This window comes from Lutra lutra, chromosome 9 (assembly GCF_902655055.1).
Source record: "Lutra lutra chromosome 9, mLutLut1.2, whole genome shotgun sequence".
Taxonomy (NCBI): domain Eukaryota; kingdom Metazoa; phylum Chordata; class Mammalia; order Carnivora; family Mustelidae; genus Lutra; species Lutra lutra.
Window position 1 is genome coordinate 39,168,388 of NC_062286.1, and position 13,700 is coordinate 39,182,087.

At 40.9% G+C, this 13,700-nt stretch overlaps 1 protein-coding gene across 1 annotated transcript in view; it reads left to right on the forward strand.

Annotated features, from left to right (window-relative positions):
* The window catches only part of EIF2AK3 (eukaryotic translation initiation factor 2 alpha kinase 3), a 63,602-nt gene that overhangs the window by 22,048 nt on the left and 27,854 nt on the right, over positions 1–13,700 (forward strand). Inside the window, exon 3 of the mRNA XM_047745473.1 lies at positions 12,339–12,533. Within this exon, the coding sequence (XP_047601429.1) occupies positions 12,339–12,533 (195 nt within the window). The remainder of the gene's footprint in view (positions 1–12,338; positions 12,534–13,700) is intronic.

Genomic DNA, 13,700 nt, shown 5'->3' on the forward strand with positions numbered 1-13,700 from the left:
TCTGGCAGTCTTTCCTAAAAAAAGAATCTGGAATATAAAAGATGTTCATCATAGCGTTATTCATAATTTTAAAATTTAGAAACAACTTGTATGTTCCTTAAAAGGTTGTTGGTTATAGGTTGTTTTTTAAATTCTAAATCATGAATAACACTATGATGAACATTTTTTGTATTTCAAAAGGATACTGGTTAATAAATTATGATCTCTCGGCTCTTGGATTTAAATAGAACCTGTGTGCTGTTGACACCCCAGATACATCTCTGCTGATAGAGCTGATAGCTGACTTCACATCTCTATGTAGAGGGAGGTTTAAAAGTCACATCAAATCAGTATCTGCAACCTCAATCTCAGTCTTCCCTGTGGCTTGGGTGAAACCTACAAGTCATCCTTGAGTTCCTTTCATTCATTTCATTGTCTTCCAGACTTGCTCCATTAACAAGTCCCTTTGCTCTCCCTCCAAAACACACCATCGATCCATTTACTCTCTTCAGCACCATTGCTCCTCATGATGCAAGCCCCCACCACCTCCCTTGGACCACTGCACAGGCTCCCAATTGCTCCCTTATTTCCTCTGTTGTCTGCTATCATCAGTCTCCATGCTGCCATCTGAATGATGTTAAAAGACTACATCAACCTGTTTCTCCTCTGCCTAAAGCCCCCCCAGTGGTTCCCTATTACATTTAAAATAAGGTCCAACTTGCTTACCATTCCCTGCTGGGTCCTTCCGGAGCTGGCCAGACTTTGAGCTCTGGGCCTGTCCCTCGTCCTCTCTTCTCCTCTCTCATGTGTTCTGCCCAGAGTGGCTTCATTCAGTATCTTGAACAATAGTGCTTCATGCTTTTTGAAATACTTCAGTACTTATGTATTTGCATTTTCTATAATAATAGTTATAATTCTTAATGTGCTTTACCCAGATTTGCTGAAAGATGTCATGTATATAGCAGACTTAGCATGCTGCTTAGCATATCGTGAGCACTTAATGCCTCTTAGACATCCCTAGTGGGGGGGTCAAAGGTACCTGAACTTAACACATCCCAAATGGAACCCCTCTTTAGTGGGGTGGGAGTCTGACAGGACTGTGCACTGTACAGCCTTGCCCAGGACACATGCAATCCTTGCCCTCGTGGAACTCGCGTGGCATCATGTGGAGCCAGCTTGAATAATTACAATGTAAATAATGTAGTTGTAGAAACGGCCACATGCATGGGTGGAATGAAGAGACTTAGCAAGGAGGCCTGGCCTATGTAGATAGGAGGCCAGAGAAGCCTTCTCAGAAGAGACAGTGTTTACAACCGAGATCCCATGAGGAGAAGGAGCTGCCCAGGCAAGAGATGGGCAGAGCAGCAGGGAAAGACTGCTCTGGGAGAGGATATGGCCTGTGTGGAGGCCTTGGTGGTGAGAATTACCGGGGGATGGCAACAAGTGTGCAGGCTGGGGGATGGTAGGAGAGATGAGCCTGTTGAGGGAGGCCAGGACCAGCTAATAACAGGGCCTAGGAAGCTGTGTTGAGTATTTTGGATTTTATCCTGAGCCATTGTAAACCATTGAAAGATTTTAAGTGGGAGAGATTCCTCCACATTCAAAATGGAAAGGGTTTCTTGACATTCTTTTCTGCTTTGAGACTTTCCATGAGACTGTGATGAATCAGATGGTTTCCTTGTGAGGTATTTGTATTACAAGCCAGTTATCTCTAACTGTGGAAGTATTTATATTTACAAACCTTTGCAAAGTATTCACACCAACTAGCAGTTGGGGCAACCTGGAAGAAAATAAGAAAGTTCCTAAAATTCTACTAAAACCAATCACTTGAAGCACTTTTTTTTCTCTGACTCATCATTCTGCCAGAATTTTTAAATTTTAGAATTCTAGAAGTTTGGGTATAGGTCACCTTCTCACCCTATTCTCTTTCAAGGAGATTGTGTCTCTGTTCCTATGACAGCAGCAATTCTTATTTTTCTCTTCAGCCCAGACCTTTCCTCTGAGCTGCAGACCTGTACAGGCAAATGCCTCCTTAACGTCTCTGCCTGAGAGCTCTCTCAGTCACTCAGAACTCACTCATGTAAACATACTCCTGTACTTCCTTTCTGTACCTGTTCTTAAGTCACTCCTAAATCCTCCTTTGGTCTTAATTTAATTCCAGAGAATGTCAAAATCCCTTTCTGTTCTGACCTTGGAGGAATTGGGACAACAGGGATAGGAGTGGAGAAAAGCAGGAGGTCTATGGATCCCCAGAGAGGTAGAAACATCAACTGTCTGGGGACCAAAAGACACACCTTTTAAAATAGCCTTGGAGGGGCAGCTGGATGGCTCAGTCCCCTAAGTGTCTGACTTTGGCTCAGGTCCTGATCTCAAGGTCCTGGAATTGAGCCCCGTGTTCGGTTCCATGCTCAGCAGGGAGTCTGGTTCTCCCTTTCCCTCTGCCCTTCTCTCCCCTTGTGCTCGCTCACTCTCTCTGTTTCAAATAAATAAATAAAATCTTAAAAAAAAATAGCCATGGAGACTGAATTTGAGGATCAAGTACAGTAAGTTAATGTGGGGAGGTTTTTTGTTTTTAAGATTTTATTTATTTATTTGACAGAGATCACAAGTAGGCAGAGAGAGAGAATGGAGGAAGCAGGCTTCCTGCTGAACAGAGAGCCTGATGCGGGGCTCGATCCCAGGGTCCTGGGATCATGACCTGAGCCGAAGGCAGAGGCTTTAACCCACTGAGCCACCCAGGCGCCCCAGTGTGGGGAGTTTTATAAAACAGTGTAGTGTTGGTTTTGTCCAAGATCACACAGCAAGTGGCATGCAGAGTCAGGGACCCAGAAATGAAGCTGGATGAGGTGTGCTCATTACCATGTGCACACAGCTCCATTTCATTTGTTGGATGCCTGCTGTGGCCCCATGTTAGCAAAACAGCTAGCATGGCCAGGAAAGTAATTGTTCAGGGAAAAGGGGATTTCCATCTAATAAAAAAGTCAACAATTTAACACTTCCAGTGGAATGTTTTTCTTGTACTTTACATCTTCCCAGTCTTCGTGAATTTTATCTTTTTATTCCTTGAGATCATCATTGGAAGCATCAACTCTTGTGTTATTCTAGAGATGCTTAGAGTTCTTGAGGTGGGACAAGTTCTTGAGATGTGCCCCTTTAGTGAATATTCTAGAATAGTTTTTTCCTGTCCTTTCTCATAGCCTTTGTTCCTTCTTCCTTATCTGTACTCTTGACAAGTCTGAGTCTTACCACATGCTGTTTATGACCCCTTTTGTTCACCTTCTCTTCCCTTTTAACTTTATTGCTTCTTAGCTTGTACTTGGGACTTGGCTTTTGTATCTCTCAGGACCAGCGTATTCTTTTTCCCTCTCTCCTGGTCAGGGAACACTGGATGCAACTCTTTAGATTTGAAAGGATTTAACGTCTGAATCACCCCTTGAGAAAATAATAGTGTATATAAATCTAGCTTCCAAGGCTACAGGAGAGAAATTTCTTGTTTATAGAAAAACTCTCACTAATAAATGCAGGAAGATATAGAATTAGATGTCATGGTTTTGTTCCTTAACTGAAATAGTAGGTCATCAACTGATAGTCAGGTGGCGAAAAGGTAATGGAACACTTTAAAATGGAGAGATCAGGCTGACTTCCCCAAATCTACTGATTAATAGTAACAAATATGACATAACTCAGAGGTTGGCAAGCTTTTTCTGTAAAGGGCTAGACAGTGAGTATCTTGGGCTTTGTGGGCCTGATGGTCTATGTAGTTGTGGGGGAAAGCAGTCAGACAATACATAAGTAAATGGGTATGACTGTGGCCCTATAAGGCTTTACTTACAAAAACAGGCAGTGGGTCAGGTTTGGATTCTAAGCTGTAGCTTGCTGGCCTTTGACATAACAGAAAGTGTGTAGTGCCACCTATGAAGTAGTCTTTTTTGGGGGGGGTGGGGGGTCAGAGAGAGAGCACAGCAGGGGGAGTGGCAGGCAGAGCAGGCAGAGGGAGAAGCAGGCTCCTGGCTGAGCAAGGAACCCAATGTGGGACTCGATCCCAGGATCCTGGGATCATGACCTGAGTTGAAGGCAGACGCTCAACCGACTGAACCACCCAGGTGTCCCACCTATGAAGTAACCTTGTAAGAAAACCAAACCTGCATCAGATCAAAGTTCCAGGTTTAAAAACACACTTTCAAGAAAATACAGGGGATAAAGGAACAAGTTAAATGACATGCAAAAGCCAGACTCTGGGACAGTCTGCGGATAAATAATATTCTGGTTTCTCAAGCAAATCAGTGCATAAAAGAGGGAGTTAGAGGGGCTCCTACAAGGGCATAAAAGAATCAAATTTAATACATGGAGTTTGAATTCCTTGTTGGAGCAAACCAATTGTATATGCTTGAGACAATCAGGGAAATTTAAATATTAGATGATTTGAAGGAATTACTCTCGGTTCTGTTAGATGTGATATTGACATGGTAGTTACTTCTCAGCAATGAATCCTGAAGTATTTATAGGTGAAATGGCATGATGTCTGGGATTTACTTTAAAACATTCTAGTAAATGGGTGCCTGGGTGGCTCAGTTGGTTGAGCAACTGCCTTCGGCTCAGGTCATGATCCCAGAATCCTGGGATCGAGTCCCACATGGGGGTCCCTGCTCCTTGGAGAGTCTGCTTCTCCCTCTGACTTTCTCCCCTCTCATGCTCTCTCTCACTGTCTCTCTCTCAAATAAATAAATAAAATCTAAAAAAAAAAAAAAATTCTAGTAAACAAATATATGTCCTGGGTGGATGGAGAACAGATGAAACAATTGGCAAAATTTGCTACTTGTTGAAACTGAGTGATAGATGCATGAGGGATTGTCTCTTTATACTTTGTATGTTTCAGAATGTTCAGAATAAGTTAAAGTTGGATATACCCCCAGAAGTACATGTGCCCATGATGAGGGGTGGGGGTACATAGAAAAAGAAGGAAGAACCAAATTTTAAAAATGTATTTTTCTTTCTTTTTTTTTAAGACTCTATTTATTTATTTGACAGATAGAGATTACAGTAGGCAGAGAGAGAGAGAGGAGGAAGCAGGCTCCCTGCCGAGCAGAGAGCCCGATTCGGGGCTCGATCCCAGAACCCTGAGACCACGACCTAGAGCCGAAGGCAGAGGCTCAACCCACTGAGCCACCCAGGTGCCCTTAAAAATGTATTTTATACAGTTATAAGAATTTGTGTTTTTATTGCTGGTTATATTCATTTTAGTAGTAGCACATCCTACATTTTTCTCAGTTGAAGTTCCTTCTGTCACTTAGCAATAGAATTTTTATTTTCACACTCTAATTTCAAATAGTGCTCCCTGATTACATGTGCCGCTGGTATTCATTATGCCATTTAGGTTTTGTTCAGAAATAGAAATTGAATTATTTTACCAGACTGCTTTGCGATTGCAGGGATAAAGATCTTGATTGGCTCTTTGGCACTGAGTTTGCCAACGAATGTGACAACCTTTTATTTTAAAATTATGAACAGGAAAAAACAAATGGAAGGGGGGGGAAGCCCATAAAATAACAAGAATTTATATTTTTAAAAAAATGACTGCTAGAGGAAGCAAGTCACGCAATTATCCTGAGAGGCAGAACAGCGAATCCCAGCAAACAGCTACTCACAGAGACGAATCAGTGGAATGTGAAAATGCATCACTTCACCGTAACCTACATTTTTTTCTACCAAGAGATTTGCAGCTGACTCTCCGAGTGACTCATTCCGGTGCTGGGAGGGTGAGGTAATGCTTTGGTGAGGACTGATGTCATCTCACTACCTGAACGGCGTGCATATAGCATTTCTTGTGGCTGTCAAGGAAAAGCACCATCTGCTTTCACATATGCAGCCTGAAAGACGTCACCAGGATTGGTGCAAAGGTTAGCAGCCGTGGGGATGACTCATCAGCAGCCAATTAGCAAAGAGCAGCTATTTCAAAGTGAGCTTTTAAAATCATCATCCAGAAATATGACATGATAATTAAGTATTAAATCAGAAGGCTTTTTTATTGCCTTGGGTTTTGCACTTTTCTCACTGAGTTGATGCTGCTGAAGATTTCACTTTTATAAACAAGGCAGCTTTTCTCAGTATGGTCCATCATGTCAAATTTTCTTGGTTGTTTAAACCACATATCTTTATATATGTATGTACGTGTATAATTTTTTTTTTTAAGTATATGTGTGGCCAAAGTGAGCACTAAACCTTACCTTTAATTGTGGAAAATTTTGTTTTCTTTTACATTTGGAGGCATGTAAATCCATCTTATAGCAGAGATGAATTGTAGTCTGTACTAGTTTGACAGTTTTTTTGTTTGTTTTTTAGTTTTGGGGGGGTTTTGCAGCACTTAATTATGTTTCTTAAGGATCTGTTACTGCTTTAGGAGAAAAGAGGTGGTTAATAGAAGAGGAAACAAGTAAAAATAAATTTTATCTGTTTCCTACAGACCCTCTGACTCCTCTTCCTCTTTCTTTTAGTGATGCACACCTGCTTTCCTTGTTTGTACTTAACTAGAACTAGTGTTGATATGAGCAGACGACTGAAATACCTATTTTTTAACTGTATCATAATTTGAATTTACTGTTCTAGTGAATAAAATAAAGAATAACTAACATAAGATGAAGGGTAGGAAGCAGTAAATACTTGATTTTCTAACTGATAGGTAACTCAAAATGGGAGATCATATTGGCTACATACTGTTTTCATAGGGTATGTATACTAATGACCTAACTCGGTTCTTTTTTTTTTTTTTAAAGATTTTATTTATTTATTTGACAGAGAGAGTGAGCAGAGGCAGATAGAGTGGCAGGCAGAGGCAGAGGGAGAAGCAGGCTCCCTGCTGAGCAAGGAGCCCGATGTGGGACTCGATCCCAGGAGGCTGGGATCACGACCTGAGCCGAAGGCAGCTGCTTAACCAACTGAGCCACCCAGGCGTCCCCTAACTCGGTTCTTAATGACAGCTTCAAGATGGACATTCTACAAAAGATGAAAAGTTTTAATTTTTAAAAAACAAAGTAAGAAAGCAAAGAATAAGATAGTAATGTGAAAACTGTATGAGGCAGTATACTGATCCCATTTGAGAGTTCATTAAAAATCAGATTTTTTTTTTAAGATTTTTATTTTGTTTATTTGACAGACAGAGATCACAAGTAGGCAGAAAGGCAGAGAGAGAGGAAGGGAAGCAGGCTCCCTGCCGAGCGGAGAGCCCGATGCGGGTCTCGATCCCAGGATCCTGGGATCATGAACTGAGCTGAAGGCAGAGGCTTTAACCCACTGAGCCACCCAGGCGTCCACAGATGTTTTTTTCAGTAAAGAGCAATAGTGACCTTTAAATACCCAGAATTACGAGGAACGTTTGTTTTCATGATATAGCCTTCTGAGTTTAATTACAGAGCTCTTGTAAGGTTCTTGAGTACCGTCCTTTTCTTTTCAACCTTTTATTTGGAAATAATTTCAAACTACAAAAAGTTACATAAGTAAAAATGATACCCCCCCAAAAAGGGACCAGTCATTATATACTGAGGTTTACCTACCCCAAACTTTGTTTGCTTTATCTTTTGAGTTGTCTCTCTTTCTTACTTTTTCTTTCTCCCAACCTCTCCTACACATTTTTTTTTCCCTAAAACATTTGGAGATAAATCAGCTATCCATCCATTGGGGCCCTTTACTCTCAAATACTTCAGTATCTATTCCTAACGGAGATATTCTTTTTTTTTTTTAATATTTTATTTATTTGACAGACAGAGATCACAAGTAGGCAGAGAGGCAGGCAGAGAAAGAGGGGGAAGCAGGCTCCTCACTGAGCAGAGAGCCCAATGTGGGGCTCCATCCCAGGACCCTGAGATCATGACCTGAGCTGAAGGCAGAGGATTAACCCACTGAGCCCCCCAGGCGCCCCCTAACAGAGATATTCTTTTAACATAATCACAGCATAATTGTCAACTTCATAAATTTATATTGATACTTTAATCTGCCATCCATGTTGCAGTTTTGTGAGTTGACCTCATACAGGCATACCTCGTCTTACTATATTTTGCAGATACTGCATTTTTACAGATTGAGGGTTTGTGACAACCCTGCATCGAGCAAGTCTGTCAGCACCATTTTTCCAACAGCATTTGCTCACTTCACGTCTGTGTGTCACCACCAGTAATTCTCACAGTATTTCAGACTTTTTCATTGTATTTGTTAAGGTGATCTGTGATCAGTGATTGTGACTAACTGAAAGCTCAAATGATGGTTGGCATTTTTTTTTAACAAAAAAGTATTTTTTAATTCAGCTGTGTACATGATTTGGTAGACAGAATGCTAGTGCATGCTTAATAGGCTACAGTATAGCATAAATGTAACCTTTACAGGCACTGAGAAACCAAAAATTCATTTGACTCATTTTATTGAGGTGGAACCAAACCCACAATATCCCCAAAGGACGCCGTAATATCTTTTATAGTGTCCTTTACTTCCAGTACACCTTCTGGTCTGGGGTCAGGTAGTACATTTATTTGTCTTGTTAGACTCTTTTAATCTAGGTTTACCCACAGACTTTGTCTTTATGATATTGACATTCTGAAGAATACAGTCTCTCTACTCTTTTATTAAAAAGAAAAGGAAATTTCTTCATTTCGGTGTACTTGGGTGACTCAAGAGATTAAGTGTCCAACTCTTGCTTTCAGCTCAGGTCATGATCTCAGGGTCGTGAGTTCAAGCCCCATGACAGGCTCAGAGCTGGGCATGGAGTCTACTGAAGAGTATCTCCCTTTCCCTCTCCCTCTGCCCACGGCCTCCCTGCCCCCGCCCCTGCACGTATGCATGCACATTCCCACATGCACTCCCTCTCTCAAAAAAAAAAAAAAAAAAAAAGAAAAGAAAGAAATTTCATTGTGTGCTTGTCCAGTGTTCCTTGTGATTAGATCTAGGTTGTTAATTCTTAGCTTAGAATCCTACACAGGGGAAGTACCCTCTGTCAGGGTGTCACGTCTGTCACTCTTTGATGATGTTGATTTTGAGCATCTGGTCAGGGTATTATCTGAATTCTCCACTGTATAATTACTAGGTTTTTTTGTTGTTTGTTTCTGTTTTTAGTTTCTTGTAACTAATAAGCAGTCCATGGGCAGATGCTTTAAGACCATGCAGCTATCCTACTCCTCATCAAAATTTCCACCTTCCTAGATTTAACACCATTGCTGATTTTTACTTGCAGTCTTTACTACAATGTTTGCAAAATTTTGATTTTTCCAACTTCGTCCCTCCCTTCATATTTAAAGGCATTTAATTACAATAAGAGCCCTCCCTTCTCCTCCATGTTTTGTTTATCAATTTATTATCAGTAGGCCTCATGAATTCTTTTTTTTTTTCCTTTAGTACTTTATAATTCAGTACTTTATTATTTTGGTACTTAAGTTGTTCCAGATTTGGTCAGTGGTATACTTCTTTTTTTTTTTAAAGATTTTATTTATTTATTTGAGAGAGAGACAGTGAGAGAGAACATGAGCAAGGAGAAGGTCAGAGGGAGAAGCAGACTCCCCTTGGAGCTGGGAGCCCGATGTGGGACTCGATCCCGGAACTCCAGGATCATGACCTGAGCCAAAGGCAGTCGTCCAACCAACTGAGCCACCCAGGCGTCCCTCTATCTTTTTTTTTTTTTGTAAGATTTTATTTTTTCTTTTCCTTTTTTCTTTTTTTTTTATTTTTTGAAGATTTTATTTATTTATTTGACAGAGAGAGCTCACAAGTAGGCAGAGAGGCAGGCAGAGAGAAAGGGGGAAGCAGGCTCCCTACTGAGCAGAAAGCTCAGATGTCGGGCTCAATCCCAGGACTGAGATCATTAGCCAAAGGCAGAGGCTTAACCCACTGAGCCACCCAGGTGCCCCTATTTATTTATTTTTCAGAGAGAGAGCACAAGCTGGGGTAGTGGCAGGCAGAGGGTGAAGCAGGCTGTCCGCTGAGCAAGGAACCTGATGTGGGACTCGATCCCAGGCTCCTGAGATCCTGACCTGAGCTAAAGGCAGACGTTTAATCAACTGAGCCACCCAGGTGTCCCTGTACTTCTTTTTTGTGCACATCCTTACTCTCTGGAATAATAAGATGTTGAAGTCTCATCTTTTCCCTCCCATGCCCCAGCCCTGGAATCAGACATTTCTGTGAGGAAGCCTTGATTCCTTCAGTGGGCAGTGGAATTGGAAAACAAAATTTGGGCACTAAGTTTGGGTGCATTGCTTTTATAGCCACAGTATAAAAACTGTAGAAAGGCACTGTAGAGGCACAGTAAACAATTTTTGAGAACGTAATGCTATCTCAGTTTATAGTTACAGCAATAAGTACAGTGTTAAGGAACTGGGAGATCTTTGTCAGCAACCTTACGCTGCTAAAAATTTTCTTGGACTTGAAAGCAAAAGTGTAAGTGAGGCTTTTGAAGGCCAGCTGGGATTTCAGTGGGCAGTGTTGGTACCAGAGGGTGTTCCAGGGAGAAGAGGTGACCTTGACAATGACATCACTGAACAATAACAGTAATATTATATTAAATATCACGCCTAAGAGGTGAGACCTGATTTCTGCCCATGTGGGGAAAAGTGGAAGACAAGGAGGAAGAGGTTGTTTGAGGTCATGTTTAGAGGACTTTGAAAATGTCATGTTTAGAGGACTTTGAAAATGTCAGACTTGGGATTTGGGGTCTTTAATAAGAAGATAATGGAGAATTGTTGAAGTCTTTTGAATAGTCCTAACAAGCTTAACTCTGACTCAGAGATTAATCTAGAAGATACCGTAGAGTTTAGATTGAGGAAACTGCCAGTTTAGAACTGTAAAGAGGCTATTACAATATTTCAGGCAGAAGGTACAGGGCTTTGAACTAGAAGATGAAAGAAGTGGATGAGAAGAGTGATTTTTTGCCAGCCCTTGAGAATCCCGAGGTGTGGGGCCAAGCTAGAGGGAAGGGAGGATGTATAAGCACTTGTAGTGACTATATGGGCATTTTCAGGTAAGTATCCCTTTGAGATAGGATTCTACTTGAGAAACAAAGAAGTACATAGAGAAATTTTACTGTAAAAAAAAGTTAAGATCATTTTTGGACTTTTTCTTTTTAACATTTATTTATTTGGGGGGGGGGTACGCAGAAAGTGAGGGAGATAATCTCAAGCAGACTCCCTGCTGAGCCCAGAGCTGGACACAGGGCTCGATCTCACAACCCTGACATCATGACCTGAGCCGAAATCAAGAGTCAGACATTTAACTGACTGAGCACCCAGGTGCCCCTTGTTGTGGGGGAGGGGGGTTGTTTGTTTGTTTATTAAACTCATACTTCTTTATATTCCTTTTTCCCAAAGTTCTGAGCCTGGTCAGGGAAATAGTTGTGTCATTAGCTGAAGTGAATCAAGACGCATATATTTTTAAACGCCAAAAGGTCAATGTTACAAAGCCATGTACTAATAACTCTTTCTCAAGAAACAAGATGTTCGGGGGCACCTGGGTGGCTCAGTGGGTTAAGCCTCTGCCTTCAGCTCAGGTCATGATCTCAGGGTTCTGGGATCGAGCCCCGCATCGGGCTCTCTGCTCAGCGGGAAGCCTGCTTCTCCCTCTCTCTCTCTTCCTGCCTTTCTACCTACTTGTGATCTCTCTCTCTCTGTCAAATAAATAAAATATTTTAAATTAAAAAAAAAAAGAAAAAAAAAGAAACAAGATGTTCGTGGCCAAAAACTTTAGAGTTATCCTGAACTCTGTGCTTTTGCTTATACTATACAGGAACTCCTCCATGACATCCTGTTGGCTTTGCCTTCCTGTTATATCCCAAATCTGACTGCCTGCAACACCTCCAGTGCTATCGCCTGAATTGGAGCCATCATCATCTCTTGCTCTCCATGCCTCCACCCTTGCCCCATAGCCTTGTTCCCGCTCCTTGTGCTTCCTCCAACGTGAAGGACTGTCTTGCACCTTAAGGTCTTTACAGAGGCTCTTCCCCAGATATGGTTAACTCCCCCAAGTTAAGGTTTTGCTCAGATGTTACTTTCTCCGCAGGACCTAACCAACTGAGCCACTCAGGTGCCCCGTACATTAGCATCTTAACTGCTGCAAGAACTCCTATAATAACCCCTTCTTGAACTCACTTGATTATAAAACTTCCTTTTGGCAGCTCGCTTAGCATTATGGGACACCCATAGCAAGCAGTTTGAGAATGCTAGAGTATTATATGTAGGCCCCGGGAGCGACTGGCCATTGTTTCAAATTGTGTTTTGGTTGATGAACCACCCCAACTCGCATACTGTTGAAGGAGACCAGAGAAAGTCAGGCTCAAGACTCCAGCTCTTAGTTACTAAAGTTATTATGCCTTTAAAAGTTAGCTTTTGTTTTAGGTATTTGGGAATAAGATGATCATTCCTTCTCTGGATGGAGACCTCTTCCAATGGGACCGGGACCGTGAGAGCATGGAAACAGTTCCTTTTACAGTTGAATCACTTCTTGAATCTTCTTATAAATTTGGAGATGATGTTGTTTTGGTTGGAGGAAAGTCTCTCACGACATATGGACTCAGCGCATACAGTGGAAAGGTGAGTGAAAATGTTGAATTATTTGGGGAGAAATCAGATAAATAGGGATAGAAAAAATAATGTATTAAGCTATGCTATTACTGGTTGAGGTTTATTATTATTTGTTCCCCAAGGATATCATTTGTTTTAATAAAAACACTGCAAAGTAGAAAGAGCAAAATATTATTAAGGAAACTAAATGTATCCAAGACAACAGAATGAACAGCAGAGCCAGGAATAGCAGGAGGAAGAGAATTAATAAATAATGTCTAGTGTATTTCAGTTGCATTTTACATACATTATCTTGAAATCTTTACAATATTCTTAAAGGTCATACATTTTTGTCTCCGTTTGGACAGATGAGGACTTCTCCAAATATTAATGATCCTGATAAGAATAATGGCTACCAATTTATTTATCTAGTTTGATCCTGTAATCCAAGAAGAAAGTTGTACTCATTTTACAGATGAGAAAACTGAGACTAAAAAGTTCAGAAATGTCTGAGGTTAAATTTGACTTAGGTCTGTCTGATGATAAAGTTATACTATTAAGACCTAGATTTTCTCTAATGTTAGTTTTTAGGATACAATCATAATCTGCTTCTAAGATTGGGTCTTATACTATAGATCTCTTATTAGGAATAACTAAAAACATCCTTTGAAGAAAAGTAAAAATCTTTTTTTAATCCCTTACCCTTGATATGTGAGTATTTTATATATAGACTTAAGACTAAAGCAGGGAAGAATAGAAAAATGACTTTTGACCCTTGAGTTTTTCGAACATTAGTGATTCCTTATCTAAGTGTTAGGCCCATAGCCCCTCCTTGCTCTTGCTGATGCTTTTCTGCCTTCCCCACTTCCCACATCAGCATTGTACTGAGGAGGCCTTGGGATCCTCTGTTGCCTTCAGTATTCTCATTTGTAAAACAGTGGGATTGAACCCAATCATCTGGTTCTCTGATTTGATGTGCTGCTACAAATTTCTGGTAGTCTAGCAGGTATGCTGTTTTCTGGGAGGATTTTAGTTCAGATCATGTGAAGATTCCTTTTTATTTCTAATGAAGATTTGAAGGAGGCATTTTTTTTTTTTTTTGAAGGAGGCACTTTTAAATATAGTATCTGTTTGGTAAGGTTTAAGTCTTTAAACAACCTAGTACTTCCATCAAATGGAAACTCTGAGGCTGATTTT